The 19230-nt window shown below is 39.0% G+C and overlaps 1 protein-coding gene across 1 annotated transcript in view; it reads left to right on the top strand.

The window, feature by feature from the left end:
- BBS9 (Bardet-Biedl syndrome 9) overlaps window positions 1-19230 on the top strand; it is a 168298-nt gene that overhangs the window by 130230 nt on the left and 18838 nt on the right. The window contains exons 11-15 of the mRNA XM_059711285.1: window positions 861-937; window positions 4055-4108; window positions 9560-9662; window positions 11709-11768; window positions 13696-13710. Of these exons, the coding sequence (XP_059567268.1) occupies window positions 861-937; window positions 4055-4108; window positions 9560-9662; window positions 11709-11768; window positions 13696-13710 (309 nt within the window). The remainder of the gene's footprint in view (window positions 1-860; window positions 938-4054; window positions 4109-9559; window positions 9663-11708; window positions 11769-13695; window positions 13711-19230) is intronic.

Genomic DNA, 19230 nt, shown 5'->3' on the forward strand with positions numbered 1-19230 from the left:
AATAGTGAAATTTTTAAGTTGTGAAAATAATATGAATATGGTGAAAGGAATTCAAATAGTACTAAAAGGCTAAAACCCCTGGTCCTACTCCACACGATGAAAGGTAACCTTTATCAAGTGTGTCGTGTATTCTTTAGAAAAATGCTCATGTTTTTGTGAATTTTTTTTTACAAATGCATATAAACACACTGTGCTACATCTTATTTTTTATTAATAGGCATAGCTTGGAGTTTTTTTCTTATCAGTATATAAAGATAGCACTCTTACAGCTCTGAGGGTTAGACCATTGTACAACATGGATATACCATAATTTAGTTAACTGTTTCCCTATTAATAGAAATATAGAGCTTTAGATTGTTTTGTTTTTAATAAGTGCCAGCAGCAGAGAACTTCCTTGGGCATGCCTGTGAGCTGGTAATAACTATCAAAATGTAAAATGCACGGATCCTGTCACCTAACAATTCTCCTCCCAAGCAGTGGGATTAGTTACCTTCAAGAGTAATTACTTTCAAACCAACGTACCTTCAAAAGTGTTGCACTAACGTAGGCTTCCACCAGAAGCGAAGGAGAAGGCACGGAAGTTCCCAGTACGGGTTAGGCAGTGGGTCACATCCTAGCTACTCTCTTTGGAGAAAGAGACAGTTTTTTTCTTAAAATATTGTAGAGGGGGAAGAATTAGCATCAAGCTTCTAATTCTGTAATGCATTAGTTTCTTTAATGTGTATGTTTATGGGTGTTTGGGATATATGGTATAGATAACTCTTAAAAACTATAAAGCAGGTTTTACTTTAAGATAAAATGTCTTTTTAAAAAGAATTTCTTTTCTTTCTTTTCTTCCCCCCCCCCCCCCCAAATTATAGGTGTTTGGCCCATGACTGAGAGAGAAGATGACTTGAAAATTTCTGCCGTGGTTTCTCCTGACTTCGACTCCGTGTCTGTAGGTGTCTTTGCAGACGTTGAAAGGGTTGGTGATAGTGGGGACTCTGCTAAATTGGGGTCAAAATTTATTGGCTGAAATGATAGGCCTTCAAATAGAAGCTTTAGGGAGGATAACAATTTATAATCTTTGTTATTTTCTGGAAATAAACATCTCTAGCCTCCTGGGTGCAGTATGGAGTTTCTAGGCAGATATCTGTCTAAAAAGGGGGAGAAGAACAGTAGAAGGAGTTCTCACCATTACTCTGAATCTATCTTTTTTTTTTAAAGTTTAACTTTAATTCTAATCCAGATGGATAATACTGACCCCGCAAGATGTTTGTTGAAGGTTCAATGAAATAATGTTTATGAAAGGTCTAGCTCTGGGTTTGATAATTTACAATCTTTAATACATTATGGTGGTTGTGATGGGCTATCTGTGTGTAGTTTAAGAGTAAACAGTTGGGCCAGGAATTATTCCTTTCCTTCTCCCCCCCCCGCTCCCCCCATTTTTGTCTGTGTGACCCAGGGCAAGTTATTTCATTTTATTAGTCTCAATTTTTTCATCTGTAAAATGAGAAAAATAATAGAATCTCCTTTGTTGAATTGTTATGATAATTAACCAGCATCATCATCATAAAATTACATTTTAGATCTTCCAACATTATAATCACTGCCACCACCACCACCACTACCGCCTCTACCGCTACCATTGCCACCATCTATGTTTCACTACTTGTGTCATTCACTGCCATATCTAGTGCCTGTCTTACATGGGTGCTCAGTAGATACTTGCTCTCTGAGTGAATGAATAAAGCTGAGAAACAAGAGGATGAAAGGGGGACTGTCCTTGGTTATGTTACCCCATCTCCTTGTTTAGTCTTCTGTAAGCACTTGTTAGATTCTGACTGGTTATGTCTCACTGCCTGCTGTTTGGGCAAAATCTATTAAGGTTTTCTGTGTCCATACCAAAAGCTGATCAATTTAGACAGTGAACGAATTCACTGGTTTTACTGTATTTGTGTCATATCTATAATAATAAAAGCATAATATGCTAATTAGACTGGATGTCCTTCCCGATGACCTTCTGGACGAAGCCGGGGTTGTGAGGGAAGCCCAGGTCCTGGATGCCTGCTGGTGGCTGGAGGGAAGCCCGGGTCCCGGGTGCCAGAGGGAAGCCGATGCCGGCAGCCAGGGGAAGGAAGGCCTACTCTTGCACAAATTTCGTGCTTCGGGTCTCTAGTAATTCTATAATTTTGCCTAGGAAATGACTTTAATATCTAGGTATCAGAGCATAATAGAGTCAGTAGTTGTCATACGTTTTCTGAGATTAATTTTAGTATAACAGCCAACCCATGTTGTGATAAAAATCACGTTAACATTGCTATAGTACAGTAAGTTGGGTACACTTAAAAAAAAGGACTCCATATGAAAGAAACATTCACCCAGCTGGTCACAGTGGAAGCACTGTTTTAACATTGGGCGTTCAGCACACACCATTCCTCACTCTACCTGAAGGGTGTAGTCTGGTGGAACACTTCTGCTTAGTTAGCTGACAAATGTACACACATTTTCTTGCCTTGGGAATGATTCTTTTTTTCCTTTGGGTAACTTATATAATTTTTTTTTAGGTTCTCTTAAACATAGGCTATTTGGAATGAGGAATTCCCTCTCTGTTCTTTGGCAACTTTTGATCTTTGAAGGAAAAGTCTTTATGTACTAGCACTAGATTGTAATGTATATTTCCCCGTTGGCAACCTGGAGTGCTGTTTCCTTTTAACTAGGTGTCTCTTTCCAGCTTCATTTTCCTGTCTCATTCTTTTTTTCCTTCATAAGAGATTCTTGAGAGTATCGTATTCATTCCATTGGAAAACATTAGCCCAACGATTTATGTGGCCATGGTGCTGTGGTGTCTTTGGAAAGCCATTTCTCTCTGACTATAGTCTTATTTCCCAAAGGGTGACTTGAAGTACCGAGGTGTTCAGACAATGGATTGAAAAGAGCAGGAAACAGGAGATGTTTGTTTCTTTTCTAGACAGTTAGACAGCTAAATGTAAAACATTTCCTGGGTTTTAAGTAATACTATCCCCAAAAGCCTGGCTTAATATTTTATTTTGAATCATTAATATGAAAGTACACATCTGAAAACATAGTATAATTTATATTAGAATGGGGTCTTTTATAGAGGAGGCAAGCATTGCTATCTTATCTTCTTGATTGAGTTGGATTCGAGTTTATATATGGTTTCTATGGCGTCATAAATATAATATGAATCTCCAACTCTTAACTATGTTGATGCTCATTATTTCATAGCAATCTCCATTGTTTAGATGTAAAAACATTCCAAACAGGTTAAGTTAAAGTACAGTTGATCTATTCATTGGTTGGATACAGATTTAGGACCTTAATTGTTCCCCAGGAATTCATATGAGTATTACTAAAAAATATGTCCTCCCTCTGTTTTATTCTGTCACAGAGTGATAATTTTTCTCTCTCAATCTTCCACTCTAAAAAATAAAATACATAAAAATGTTATAAATTTTAAGGGAATGTTTGCTCTATTATACAATACTCTGAATTTCTTAAGTGGTAGAAACAGGTAGCCTGGGCTGATGCTCAAAGAGTGAACTAACTAGTTTATGATATGAGCTGGTGAAAAAAAAGTCACACTCCTACTTTTATTTTATTTTCTAGGTGTAAGGCCCCTTAATCTTTTTATTATTAGTTACATGTCTTAGATACATATTCTTATTATTAATAAGAATAAAGTACCTTTGGAAGTTAAAAATAAAAGGGCCTAAAAGGATGGCATAATGTTTATCTGGGAAATATAAGGAGGCCGTCTTCTGTGTAATATAAAGAACGAGTTAATAGAATTAATTAGTTTCAACATTCAAGTACATTTGGCAATAGAGCTTGGTAATAAGACCTGTGACCTTTTTTGGGGGAAGGGTGGGTGTTTGAATATTAGCTCATGACTTTCTAGATGAAGACGTCCGAAAAGCCACACGGACTCTTCTAGTCTGTCATTGGAGTGACAAGTCCTTTGCAGTTGGTTCCCGATTTCGGCGGTGAGAAGTGTATGTTGACGTGTAATATTGAAACCATTGTTTCCTTCCTTCCTTTTGTGTGTTTACAGCAAGCTCCTGATGTTGAAGTGGGAACTGACCTTGTCCCTTCAGTCACAGTGAAGGTATTGTACAATGGTTCTAGACTGTGATGTGCACACAATAGTACACATTTCATCATGTTTGTCACTGTTGTCACCCTTTAAACAGCCAATGGAAATGTCATGCAAACACTTGGAATTTGTATGCTTTCCTCAGCCTTGGGTGGTGAATTGATAACCTCATTGCTTTCTACAAATATGAAACTGATAATTGCATTCATAGCAATATGTACATAATAGAAACAATTGTTATGACTTATTCCTACCATTACTTAAATGTGTTGTATGATCCAGGGTCTTTTTTTCTAGAAACAATTAGCATTTTAAATATGCTAAAGGAATTGCGTCATCACATAGACCAACCAGTTGATTGACGCATCATATATATACTAGGGAATTATGTGAAAGCTAATAATAGTTTTCTTCTAGGAATGACTATATGTGTGTTTGAAAAGAGTTCCCAACCATCTATCTGCCATAATATTAGCTTTAAAGGGGTGTATTTATAGCAAGAAAATATTAAATGAAGAAGCCACAAAGTAGAGTAGTGACAAATTGATAGTCTTGAAAAAATAGAATATGAAGGATGTGGTTTTGGTTAAAATTTTTAGTCCCGTCGTTGTAGAATTTTAGACTAGGACTCAAATGGAGAACCCTCTTAAGGCATTTAGATTAAAGTGTGGTAATCAGTCAGCACATTATTAAGCTGACAATATTTATCACTGCCCAGAGCGTGGAGCCAGGGAAAGTTGTGGATCTTGGCGATTCGCTCAAAACTTGGACAGGGCCTCATATTTTCTTAGATTATGGGTTGCTGTCCTTGGAGGAGCTTGACAAGGTACCAGGCTCTACCAATTGTGTTCGCTTACACTGGGCCCAGCGGGTGGCCCTAGTGTGGGGCTCTGTGGTACAAGTTGAAGGGAGCCCAATCTTTTAACAGTTTCCTAAGCTAATTTTTTTGGATTCTTGCCACTGGAAACAAGGGTGGTCTTTCCCCAGTCTCCCTCCCCTATTCAATCAAAGGCTCTATCTCATTAATACTTCTGAGTCTGGAAAAGCATTAGTGGCAAGAAATCAAACACTTAAGAAAAAAGAAACCCTTCAGAGTTCCAGGAATGATCTATAGACTTGTGTGGGGAAACCCTTTTTATGTCTATCTACTGATACTGTTCAGACACATACACATAATAACTCAGGCGCACACTATACATTGCAGAAAAGTCTTGTACCTCAACCAGATAACATTGCTCATGCTAATTTCCCCCCCCCGCCCCCCCAGCTACTGCTGATGGCTACAAGGAAACACACCTTTCTGTCCCAGGCAGCTCTTAGGCTCTCAGGTGGAATAGCCACCTCCAGATGCTGGCATGACACTACCGGGGAAGTCTCCTTCACCGGTGGGTTACTGCGTTTGAGAACGACACTAAGCCGTTCCTAACGCTCCTTGTTGCCACTAAAGAACAGGAGAAAGAAGGCACCACGCAGGGTCGCACACGGTCAGCCGGACTTCCGCAGCAGACACAGTGCCTTCCTGATTCGGTCTGACAGTTTCTATACACAGTTCTGCTATAAATCTCCCCTTCTAGCCTTTTATAACAACAGCGGCCAAGATATATAAGCGTGCATGTTTCCATCATAATAAATCCTGTTAATTGAGAAAATGTTTCCATCCGTTCCACGTGAGTGAAGATGTGGCTGCCTTGAGTAAGTGTGCCTGATGGGAGAGTGGTTTGTTCATACCTGGCCTTTGGAGTCCTGGTTATACACCGAGGATAAAAAATTCAGTATTCTGTTTCCTAAGGATCATATTTCATTTTGTTAGGAGCAGAAAAGAGCATGGAAAATTCTTGTATTAATGTTTTATACTTTTCCCTTAATATTCTATAATTATTTTTCTCTTAAAATATGAAGTTTACGATCTAGCCAAGTCTTTAACTGTTTTTTTGGCTCAAACACAGCTCTTCTTTGTTCCTGTAGTTATTTTCGTCCCACATCTCCTTGATTCACTTTGGAAAGGGCCTCGCCATTGTTGGGGTTCTGTAAGTCCATGTAGGAGAGCTCTCACGGTTGTGCCTCTACCAAATGCAGACACTTTTGTGACAATGGAAAGCTGTGTGACCTTTGTCTAAGTTCACGTTGCCAGGCCAGCAGTCGGAGTGTCTACTCTCTTACCCATAGCCCGGTACTACTTTCAGGATTGTTCATCTTCACTTTTAAAACCGAGCTTTCAGCTCTCTTGCACATCCTGGCTTGATGGTCTTGGGCACTTACTTAGCTTCCCTGAAGCTCTGTCTTTAAAGTGTGGAATGGGGGCGCTCGTTCATGTGCAGAGTTGTTTTGAGACTTAACCCCAGTTGATTCAGAGCGTGGGCTCTGGACTCTGGCAGCCGGAAGTTCAACTGTGGTTCCCCCACTTACAATCAGAATGTCCCTGGGCGAATCATTTAGCCTCTCTGAGCCACAGTTTTCTTTTCTATAAAATGATATATAGTAATGTAGCTGTTTCACCATGTTGCAAATAATAAATGAGATAATGCACATAAATCTATTTGCATGGTTCTATGAATATAGAAAGCTGCTAATGGTTATCATTAATGTGATTAATTCAAAATGTATGTATAGGCTAGCATCGTGTTATTAATAGAAAGTATTAAAATGTGTTCCATTTGTTCAGCGGACTAGCTATTTGAAAGAATGTTGTCTGTGGTGCATATCTGGTTTCTTCTCATAATTGCCGTCAGGGTTTGACTAGAAAGGCAGTAGGTTTACAATGGTCAGACGTCACTGAGGAAGCTTTGTTCATGGGATGCAGATTCCCCTCATGTATTCCCAGGGCTGATAAAGTAACAACTGAGGGCTCATTGTTCATTTGCTGTGTTTATTGTATTTATCTGCATCAATAGTTGTCTTTTAAAAATTTTACTGTGCAAGTCAAAATTTCATGTTTAACTTATTTTTAAGTTGTACAAATATCCACATTGTTTAAAATTAATTCAAGATATTTTCTGAATCTAATTACATATATATATATATATATATATATATATATATATATATATATATATATATATAAAATGTTTGTGGGCCAGTTGTATATTGCTGTATATGGTTTCTCTATTATATGTATGTATGTATGTATATATAATTAAGGAATAGGTGATACATGCCTTTTATTTAAGAGAAACTTCAGAACTACTTTCCTTAAAAATAAGTAAGCCCTTTCATTATGCCAGTTAATAATGAAATATATCTGCCTCATATACTAGTGCCTCGTAACCAGACTGCACTGACCCATAGAGAATGCTCCTCAGCTCTGGTGATTCTGGGAGTCACGTGAAGAGCAGTACTCAGGTCTGCTGTGACAGTCCGTCCTACCACACCAGCCATGTGCGCGCATCCAGGAGAGATTACTCCAAGAGACGGGGCCGTTTAGGAGATGCGATCGAAAGAGAGAGCATGCCCAATGGAAGCCAGATCATTAAGCTGTTTCCCTGACAGCGTGACAATGATGCCCCTTCTCATTGGCCAGGAAAGGGCACCAGGCTCATGGTTTCTGTGCTACTCCATCCCCAGCGACTTCCCGACACTGCTACCCGAGTTCTTAGCTATTGATTTGAGTCCGAGTGGGAAGGTTTCCAGCATCATCAAGCGAGAGCGCCAGTTTGGAAGTCCAGCCAGCTCAGAGATGCAGCGGTGAATGCTGCCATTCTTTGACATTTTCTAGAATTAGTTATGTCGGTTGAAGCCATAGAAGAAAATATAGTGCTTTGATATGTATCTAAGCTATGCATATATAATTAAGGAATGGGTGATACAAGTCTTGTATTTAAGAGAAATTTCAAGACTACTTTCCTTAAGGAAAAGAAAGGAAATCTTTTTTATGAAATATATATTTTTTAATGTTTTCAGAGAGGAAGGGAGAGGGAGAGAAAGCAGAAACATCAATGACGAGAGAGAATCATTGATTGGCTGCCTCCTTCACATCTCACCCTGGGGACCGAGCCTGAAACCCGGGCATGTGTCCTGACTGAGAATCGAACTGTGACCACCTGGTTCATAGGTCGATGCGCAACCACTGAGCTACACTGGCTGGGCAAAGTAAGGAAATCTTTAGAGAACAATTGACTTGTGTAAAATGTAATACACTGATACTGGTTAAGATAAATAATTCATGATGCCACATCTATATGAAAAGAAGAATGAACACATATAATATTTCATGGTGTAATTATTTATCAGCCATTGATGGCAGATAGCTTCCTTTGCTTTTGATAGAACATTTCTAAGTTAAAAATTTAAAAATTTAAATTAAAAAATTAATTTAAACGAAAAAAATTTTAAATCATAGTTGACATACAATATATTAGTTTTAGGTATACAGCACAGTGATTGGGTATTTATATAACTTACAAAGTAATCATCTGGATAATGGTAGAACATTTTTAATAGCTTTATTGAGATGTAATTTAGATACTATACAATTTACTCATTAAAAGTACATAATCCAGTGATTTTTAGCATATTTGCAGAGTTGTTGAACTATCACCATAATTTAATTTGAGAACATTTTCATTCCCCTTAAAAATGGCCCCATTCCTATTAGCTGTCACTTCCTGTTCCTTTCTCTCCTACTCCCCCCTCATTCCCCCTCTCCATCCCTCAGCAACTGCAAGTCTATATCTGTCCTTATAGATTTGCCTATTCTGGACATTTCATGTAACTGAAATCATATAATATGTGTTTCTTTGTGTCTAGCTCCTTTTACTTAGCATACTACTTTTAAGGTTTGTCCATGTTGTAGCATGTGTCAGCACTTCATTTCTTTTAATACCGATTAGTATTTCATTGTATGGATATACTGTATTTTGTTTATCCAGTCATCAGTTGATGGACATTTGGGTTGTTTCTACTTTTGGCTATTATGAATAATGCTGGTTTGAACCTTTGTGTACAAGTTTTTGCATGAACATATGTTTTCATTTCTCTTGGCATGGAATTGTGAGATTGTATGGTAAATTTATGTTTAATTTTTAAAGAAACTGTTAGACTTTGTGTGTGGCTGTACTTTTTTACATGCCCATCAGAATATATAAGGGTTCTAATTTCTCCACGTTCTTTCTAACACCTATTTCTATCTGACCTTTTGATTATAGTATTCTAGTGGCTGTGTAGTAGTATCTCATTGTGGTTTTAATTTGTATTTTGTAGCAGTTAAAGATATTAAGCATTTTTTCATGTGCTTTTTAGCCTTTCCTGTGTCTTCTTTGGAGAAAAGTCTGTTTAACTTCAGGGTCCAGTCTCTGAGTAGGACACTTCATTCTACCACTTATGTTACATGTTATGTTTTGTAGCTTCTCATTTTTTTTCTTCCAGATGATGTTTCCTAATCATTTGTACTGATTTTTAAGTAGTTGTGATATGTTATTAATTTGGATAGAATATAATTTGTAGTTACTACAATTTCTATTTCCTTAGGTCACGCTGCAGAATCGAGTGGCATTGCAAAAAGCCAAGTTATCAGTCTACGTGCAGCCACCTTTGGTATTGTCACGTGACCAATTCACTTTTGAATTGACTGGTGAGTGTTTGGTTTTGGCTTAAAGTCTGTCATAGTTTGAGGTTTTCTTTTTTTTTTTAGTTAAATTTTTTTTATTAGTGTGTTCATTTCATGGATATATTTCTTGTCTGAATTGTGAGACTGGTATCTTCCTGAAATTAATGCTTGTGTTGTTTGGCTTATGGTGTTTTCCCTCTAAGCATCAAGCATGGACATTCAATGAATGGTTGTTGAGTCTGAAGTAATTACAGATTTCCAAGGGCTTTCCTTAACTAGGTGGACCTGTAATTGTACTTAAACACTGTAATTTGGAAGGCTTTCTTTATTAGTGTTTCTCTAGTGAGCTATTTATTGAATCAGTAATGTTTGAAGAAAGAATATTGACTTTGGAGTCTGGCCGGAATTTGAATCCTGGCCCTGACTCTCACTCTATGTGTAACCTTGGGCAAACTACTTTAGTAATTACTTGGAGCCTCCGTTTTTTTTAGTCTGCAGAAAGGGATAATGATGTCTTTCTTGTAGGGCTGTCTTGAGGATTTAATGAAAAAATGAATCTATGTAAGGTATCTGCAATAATGCCTATATTAGGGCCCCTCTTGGCATAGAATCTCTTATCCCCTCCCACTTACATGTAAGTTGTCACTGATTCTGTTAAAGTGATTTCTGAATTATCTTTCTTTGTTTACTGTCACAGTTCAGCTGGGGAGCCTATGTCTTATTAAGGAAGTCAAAGACATCTCTCTCTCTTTTGCTTTTGTATAACCAACTCTTACCTGAATGCCTGGCAGATAGTGGGAACTCAGTAAATTACTCATTGAGTGAGTGAAGGAATGGTTGAATGGCTGAAGTAGCCTTGGACATGATACCTAACAATTGGTTTCTCATTTTATTTTCTAATTTTTATTTAAAAAATATTTTTATTGATTTCAGAGAAGAAGGGAGAGGTAGAAACATCAATGATGAGAAAGAATCATTGAATCATTGGTCGGCTGCCTCTTGCATGCCCCCCCCCACTGGGGTTCGAGCCCATAGCCTGGGCATGTGCCCAGACCAGGAATAGAACCTGTGACCTTCTGGTTCATATGTTGATGCTCAACCACTGAGCTACACCGGCTGGGCTGTTTTCTAAATTTTTACAATAATTTCAATTTACCTTTTTAAAATACATTCTGAAAAATTTATTTTTCCAGTTACAAACCCGTTAGGGCTTTGTAACGCAGGTTGGAGATCAAATGCCTGATTACAGAAGGCTATGCGCCATCTGCTGTCTCTATTGTAGTTCCATCACGTCCAGTCCCCTCCTTGGATTTTCCCTGCAGTCTTGTCCTGACCATGAGAAAGTGCTGTTTCCCACTCCCATAGTCTCTTGCCCTTTTGTACCCTTGCCTCTGTCCATGCTGCCTGTTCACCTGAGCAAAGAGAAGCAGTGGTGTAGAGTGTTCGGCCCCCTTGCTCTGAAGTCAGTTCCCAGCTGTGTCTTAGCTATATGACCTTGGGCAAGCCTCTTACTCTCTCTAGCCAGTTTCCACCTGCATACCCCCTTCCTCCATAACAATAACAAAAAAGAAAGGAATGGGGACAATAATACCACCCACCTTATAGGATCATTGTGAGGATTAAGTGAGTTAATCCATGTGAAGTGCTTAGGACAATAGCTGGCATACAATATAGCCCTACAGTGGGGCCTTGACTTACGAGTTTAATTCGTTCTGTGACAGAGCTCGTAACTCAAATTACTTGTATGTCAAATCAATTTTCACCATCACAATGACACGTGATGCTGGGCTGATGTGGCGTTCACTGTGATGTTCACTGCGCCAACTAGTGGTGGGGTATCTGAAGCTGGCTCGTAACCCGAATTTTAGCTCGCAACTCAAAGCAAAAAATCGGCGGAGAGACGGCTTGTATCTCGAAAAACTCGTTAGTCGGGACACTCGTAAGTCAAGGCCCCACTGTAATTTGAATGGTTGTTAATCACTGTCAATAATTATGTAACTTCCATTACTTTCACACTGCTTATAGCACCAGAGATGACTAGAACAGTGGCCTTTTCTGTTTTTCTGAAAGGAAGTTATGCACCACCTGAATTGGAAGGAAATGCTGTTGTTTCTTATGCCAGACCAACAGGTAAACAAGATTAATCACTCCTTTGCACTTGTAGTTATGAGTGAAATGTTTAAATGGTAAGATGGGAAAACACATTGTAAAATATTATTAAATGAAAAAAGATTCTTTTCTAGTGTTAAATAAAATTGTATGTCCAAGTTACATTAATGTGTTATGAATAATTAGTGATAAGTCAATTTAGTGGATTTCCATACAAAGTGTTTGATTCTATTTTTTCAGTTAATAGCAAATATGATATACTTTTAGTCTCACTAGAAGAATGGTATATAGTCATACTTTATCTATTTGAACTAAAGAGAAAAACCTAGTCTGATAAATGAAAGACTATTAGGGTTATTCTAACATTAGATTAATGTTCAGAGTTTTAGATATTGTTTTAGTGACTATTACCCTTCAGTCAGTTTAAGAGCAGACCTAGTATAATTTGATCTGTATTTAAAAACAACAACCTCTTTTTAGGTTAAAAAGGTTATTTTTAATAAAATGATGGTTCCTAAAGGTTGGGGAAGGTGTGTAAAATGGGAAGATGTTGGTCAAAGGATTCATACTTCTAGAATGAGTAAGTTCCTGCGGGGGAGGGGGGTGTCTAATGTATAGTGTGATGACTATAATATACAATACTGTATGATATGCTTGAAAGTTGCTAAGAGAGTAGATCTCAAATGTTATCACCACAAAAAATGATAATTATATGAGGAGAAGGAGATATTAACTAACTTTATAGTGGTAATCTTTTTGCAATATATATGTGTATCAACTCATCACATTGTATACCTTAAACTTACATATGTCAATAATATCTCAATAAAGTTGGAAAGAAAGGGGAAAAGGTTATCTTTAGTCCAGTTGAGATTCAATTATTATAAGTTTCAACTTAATTGAGTCAATCAATTTTATATATTTTTCCTGTATAGTTAATTTTTTATAGTAACAGTTTGACAGTTGATTGGTAGAAGAAGAGAATTCATCATTGCTTTTTGTCATTTAACCAAACATGACTAAGTGTAATGTAACTGATAATAAGGTATTTCAGCAGTGTTACATTTTAAAATTATTTCTATACAGTTTTTTTTTAGTTTTTTTCCTTCTACTGATGCCCACTTTGCTTATTTTAGTAATGTTTTTAATAATTATTGTAGTTTTTATTTTGCCTTAGGGAATTTTCGGGCTTATGTATTGACAATTTTATGCTCTGAGTTGATTTTATAACTTTAGTACATTTTCAAAGTGGACAAAATGCTTAAAAATATATTATAAAGTTGTAAAATAAGTCTGTGAGCTGCTTGTTGCATGTATCAGTTTTAGCTATTATACTTTTCTATAGTCAGAATTTAAAAAAACTATAAATTATTGCTAAACAAAAGAGCATAGCATTAATTGGTTGAAAATATATTAGAAATTAAAGTAAAAAAAAGTAGATAGAAGTAAAAGAATAGCAAGAATAGCAACTCACCCAAAGACATTACAGCATAGTGGTATCTACTGGCTGAAATTATAATGTAAGCAAGACTGACTGGAAATATTATTATGATTATGTATTTGGTCTTTCATGCAACTGTTTTCCCAACAATGCATTTAATGCTCTTGATGCCATTTACGTACTGAGTTTGGTTTGCTGTTTGGCTAGATCATATATCTTTATCTCTTCTTGCCACTTTTGCACTGGAATAGCACACTCTCATGGACTTCTGAGAATGGAAGTACAGATATATTGTTAGATTTCATTTATTCATGTTTTACTCATCAATTGTGGATTAACCTTAACTCATTTTTATTGGAGAGCAGTTTAAATCATCAGTGAGAATCTTGAAAATTTTAATTTATATTTTTAAGCAGATATGTATTAAATTTGTGTTGTAATTTTACCAGAGGTAATTTGTTGCATTCTTTCTCCCCTAACCCTTTCTGCATTGCCTCTGATGGATAGATCGAAGTCCTGAAGGTAGGTAAGAAAAATAATTTAGAACTAAATGAATTTCTGAACTGAAATGTGGTCAGTGAATTGAGTTGGTATTATAACATGAATTAACTGTTTTTATAAACTATTGTTTTAAATTAAATTTAGGGGGGTGACATTGGTTAATATAGTCATACAGGCTTCAGGTCTGGGGTTCTATGTTATAGGACCTGCATATTGCACTGTGCCCACTACCCAAAGTCAGATCTCCTATCACCATATATGAGGACTCCATTCACCCGTGAACCCCTTCCTCTGGCAACCACCACACTGCAGTTTGTGTCCACGAGTTTTAGTTTTAAATCCCACATATGAGTGAAATCATATGGTTCTTAGCCTTTTCTGACGGATTTATTTCACTTAGCGTAATAGTCGCAAGGTCCATTGGTGGTGTTGCAAATGGCAGTATTTCATTCTATGGACTGCTATTTTTACTATAGAAACCTCTTTAAGGATGATTCATTTCCTTGATCTGACTATGGAGAGTATACTACATGTTTCCTCTCATAGAGACTTGCCATTTAGCAGCGTCATGAGAAAGAATGAAGCTCCATATCTCTTAAAAAAATCAGGTGTCATTGACAAGTGATTTCTGTGACTGGTGATTTACCTGTATGCTCTGTTATCTTATTTTATTAAAATAAAGAAATAGTAAGGACACAAGGTGTTTGCCCCGGAGTTCTAAATTGTCTGTTTTCTCTGTGCCCCAACAGACCCACCTCTGTCTCTGGTCAGCATGCCATGTGGGCTCAATTCTGTGGGCCTGTTCTTTGTCTTGTTTAGAATTTATGGGGGAGTGCCATCCCAGGTCTGACCCCTTGAACTTGTCCGGGTCAGTATGAATTGTTAACCCATTTTGTATTCCTCCAAACCTTTGTTTATGAGTCTACTGCAAAACTGACCATAATGTGAATTTCATTGAGTTTGTTCCTTTGAGCCCCCTAGTGGATTTTGAGCTCTCTGAGAGACAGGTTTGAGCACTCATCTTTGAATTATACGATATTAGGATAGATGACAGACACTATAAAAGAATCTGCCCTAGCTGATTTGGCTTAGTGGATAGAGTGCCAGGTTGTGGACTGAAGGGTCCTGGGTTCGATTCCAGTTAAGGGCACATGCCCGGGGTTCTGGGCTCGATCCTCAGTAGGAAGTGTGCAGGAGGCAGCCGATCAATGATTCTCTCTCATCATTAATGTTTCTATCTCTCTATCACTCTCTCCCTTCCCCTCTGAAATAAGTAAATAAATATATATTAAAAAATAATTAAAAAATATATATATAAAAAAGAAAGAATCTTCTACTTTGATTATTTTCCTCATAGACACAGATTTTATTTGGTTTATCTTCATATTAGCTATTTAAGATAAATATTAGATAACAATGTTAATTCATTAATAATAAATACATAAAATACTTTAAAATAATGGCAATATTTACTCATAAAGTTTTGGTGATGCCAACTACCTTAGTTGCATAGTATTTGGAAGGTGAAAATGCACTTATGTGAGAAATATTTTAACAGAAGTATGTGATTAGCTTTATAACATAAAGTAAACTAGTCAAATTAGAATTTGGGTTATTAAAAAACTATTATTAATAAACTAGGGGCCCGGTGCACGAAATTCGTGCTGTGTGTGTGTGTGTGTGTGTGTGTGTGTGCGGGGGAGTGTCCCTCAGCCCATTCTGCCCCCTCTCACATACTGGGAGCCCTCAGGCGTTGACCCCCATCACCCTCCAATCGCAGGCCTGGGCAGGGGACCCTCATTTCCCCCCATCACTGGTTCTGCCCCCAGCCCAGGCCTGATGCCTCGGCCAGAGGCGTAGACCCCCATCACCCTCCGATCGCCTGATCGGCCCCTTGCCCAGGCCTGACGCCTCCGCCAGAGGTGTCAGGCTTGGACAGGGGACCCCCATCTCCCCCTGATCACTGGCTCTGGCCCCCGCCCAGGCCTGAGGCCTCTGGCTCAGGAATCATGCCTGGGCAGGGGACCCCCATCTCCCTCTGATCGCTTGCTCCACCCCCCGCCCAAGCCTGACGCCTCTGACCCAGGCTTCAGGCCTGGGCAAGGGGACCATCATATCCCCCCAATCCCCAGCTCCGACCCCACCCAGGCCTGATGCCTCGGCCAGAGGAGTTGACCCTCATCACCCTCCGATCACCAATCACCGGATCGGCCCCTTGACCAGGCCTGAGGCCTCTGGCAGAGGTGTCAGGCCTGGGCAGGGGACCCCCAGCTCTCCGCGGTTGCAGGCTCCGCCCCTGCCCAGGCCTAATGCCTCTGGCCTAGGCGTCCGGCCCGGGCAGCGGGGACCCACAGCTGCAGCGGCCCCGCGATCGTGGGCTTCGCTTTAGGCCCAGGCAAGGGACCCCTAGCTCCCGGGACTGCCAGCTTCGACCGTGCCCAGCTCCCATCGCTGGCTCCACCCCTACTTCCTGCTATTACTGGCCAGGGCGGCAAAGGCACCTGATTCTCCGATCATGGCTGGGGGGCAGGGCAAAGGCGGCCCCAGGGCCGCCTTTGCCCTGCCCCCCAGCTCTTAGCTCTCCCCTGGGTTTCCGATCACTGTCAGTGGCAGGGGGCTTCTTCCTGCTTTCCCTTTCGCCTCCCTGTATTGTGCCTACATATGCAAATTAACCGCCATCTTGTTCGCAGTTAACTGCCAATCTTAGTTGGCAGTTAATTTGCATATAGCCCTGATTAGCCAATGAAAAGGGTATCGTCGTACGCCAATTACCATTTTTCTCTTTTATTAGATAGGATAATATTTATATTTTACTTTGCATGATTGCACATAGCTGATAAAATTTGCACTAACTTTTGTGAAATACCATATTCATATTATTTAAATGATTTGTTTCAGGTTAAAAAAATCAGTTAAGGTTATCATTGAAAGTAATTTATTCCCTCTTACTGTAAATTCAGTCCCAACCATTAGGGGGAAAAATCACAATATATGGAAATTTGAGTATTTCAGTACAAAGCTAAAGCTGGTTGTAATAATCTCATGATATATTTTAAAATTATAATTAAGCTTTGGGGAGTCGAGTTGAAACACCCAGCTTCAGCTAGCAGGCAAGAAAATAAAGGCTGCCACTGAGCTCTCACTTTACACGCAAGGCTTCATGGACCTGATCTGCTCAGGCTGCGGTGCAGATAAGCAGTCTTGCTTTTACTCATGGCAAAGAGGGAAGCAAATGAGGTTTTATGTTGTCCCATAAGAGTTAGTCTCCATGATTTCTGCGTTAAAGTTACATGACATGGGAGGTGTAACAGGACTGCAGTTGGAGCACAGTACGTAGCCAGACATAACAGGAAGGGATCAAGGAAGTTCTGGCTACCAGACACCGCTACTGCTTGGGGCGCCTTGTTTTCAGTATGAAATGACTCTAGCAGGCCGCTGGAAAGAGTGCTACAGGCGCTGTGTGGAAGTGTAATGCATATGCATAGTTATTCTACTTTGATATATATGCCCCCCCCCCTCTTTTTAAAGCGCATTTTGGCTTTCCTCTTGACAGTGATACTGGCTCTTGGGTGTGCCAGGTGTAGTCAGAATTCTCTTCCTGGAAAAATTGTTCCATCAGGAATGGTTTTGATGTGACTTTTCTTTCTCAGTGTTAAATAATTTTGTGATTAATTGTACCAAGTAGTTGCAACTGCCCGTTTCCTCTAGCAGGCTAGCGAGGGAAGTGTTTGAAGGGGAGGCGATTATACTTGGTAAAGACTGCAGCACAAAGTCAGTCTGATGAATGAGTAGGCCAATATTTGAATATTATAAATGACCACATTTTTTTCCTCTCAGCTTAAAATTGAGTTGAATAAGCCTGTTTGCCAACAACATAGAGAAAATATCGCTGATGGTAGGCAAAGTTAGGACCAATTAGGCTCTTTCAACTGAGCTGAAAGCTAGTTGAAAGTCTTTGAATACATGTAATTCTTTCCTTTCTTATTATAGATGCACACATGTGCACACTCACACATATCTCCACGTGGTTCTTATGTACAATGGTAGCCTGAAGAATAATTGTAGCCAAATTTACATTTCAAGATTCTTAAGAAAATGTAAATCTCAATGGAAATGTGTCTCTGATAAACACCACAACTAAATACTAGAGATTGTATTTTGAAATGCTTGTTTTTTAATTTGATGAGAAATAATATAAAATACTGGCATTGTGATTTTTTAAAAAAAGATACGGTTTCTTTAAACTGGCTTCTGAAGGATTTAATATTTTCTTTTTAAATACATCTTTATTGATTTCAGAGAGGAAGGGAGAGGGAGAGAAAGATAGAAACATCTATGATGAGAGAGAATCATTGATCGGCTGCCTTCTGTACACCCCACATTGGGGATCGAACCTGCAACCCAGGCATGTGCCCTGACGAGGAATGGAACCGTCACTACTGAGCCATGCCAGGCGGGCAGATTTTATATCCCCCGTCCCCCAATGGTAAACTTTTCAAGTTGCCATTATTTTATAATCAAATTTTTAAGTATCATTTTCCAAAATAATGTTTTCCAAATGTCCTATGAAACAGGTTTACAGTTCCCAGAGAAAAAGGGAATTCTGGAGGGTTCTACAAATCTTAGCAATTGTAGATGGTTGTCCAAATGTGCGATACTGTGTAAGGACCCTGTCTAGAGTTCGCGGGATATTCAAGGCCACTCTGGGCGTGGCAATCCTAATCAGGAGTGTTCAAGGCTAAGTTACTGTATGCAGGTGCAAGAAGCAAGGACACAGCTCTCTTACTGTATGTATGCTGCGCAAGCATGCCCTTCTATAACCCAAGATAGTGAGGTCACCATGTGGCAAGAAGCCTCTTTTGTCTAAGTTAGTATTAAAGTATGTTACTGACCAGCAGGCAGGGGGGCTGGGAGGCAGCTGCTTAGTGAGGCTGTAGCTCTAAAGATGGCTCCAGTATAGCTCCTATGTTGGAGGCTACTGCGACTTTGTAGGAAAGATGTATTGTTACCTAGCCGTTGTATGGCGACTGTATGGGACTTTACTTTGACGGACTGCTTTGTCTAAAAGCTCCTGTCGGAGCTTGGGCTACAATAAAGACTCTCTTATAGACCCACAACTTCTCATGGCTTCTCTGTCGAATACCTGGAGTCCAAGGAGGTCCAGTCCCTGGCAGAGGGGCTTGGACCCAACATACTGTCATTAACTAACTTCACTGGACTGTGAATTGAGTTATAATGTATTTCCCTTGTTGGGTTTATTAGTGCTTATAAGCATTTGTTCCAGTTTCTGAAAACATATATACACCACCAGTTTCTTTAGCTCTGGCTTCTTAGAGATTTAGTACCAATATTCAAATACAGGCTCATTAGCATAAGGCTAGTGTTGTTGATCATGATTAAATTTTTTTACCACAAATTCAATCAGTACCCGGTCCAGTGAAACAGAGACACGGTCTTAGCAGTATAGTTTTAGAAGCACATTTACAGCCAGATTTTGTTTGAACAATTAGCTCAGACTTTGGTTCCAAGTACATAGAAGAT

This window comes from Myotis daubentonii, chromosome 10, assembly GCF_963259705.1.
Source record: "Myotis daubentonii chromosome 10, mMyoDau2.1, whole genome shotgun sequence".
NCBI lineage: Eukaryota > Metazoa > Chordata > Mammalia > Chiroptera > Vespertilionidae > Myotis > Myotis daubentonii.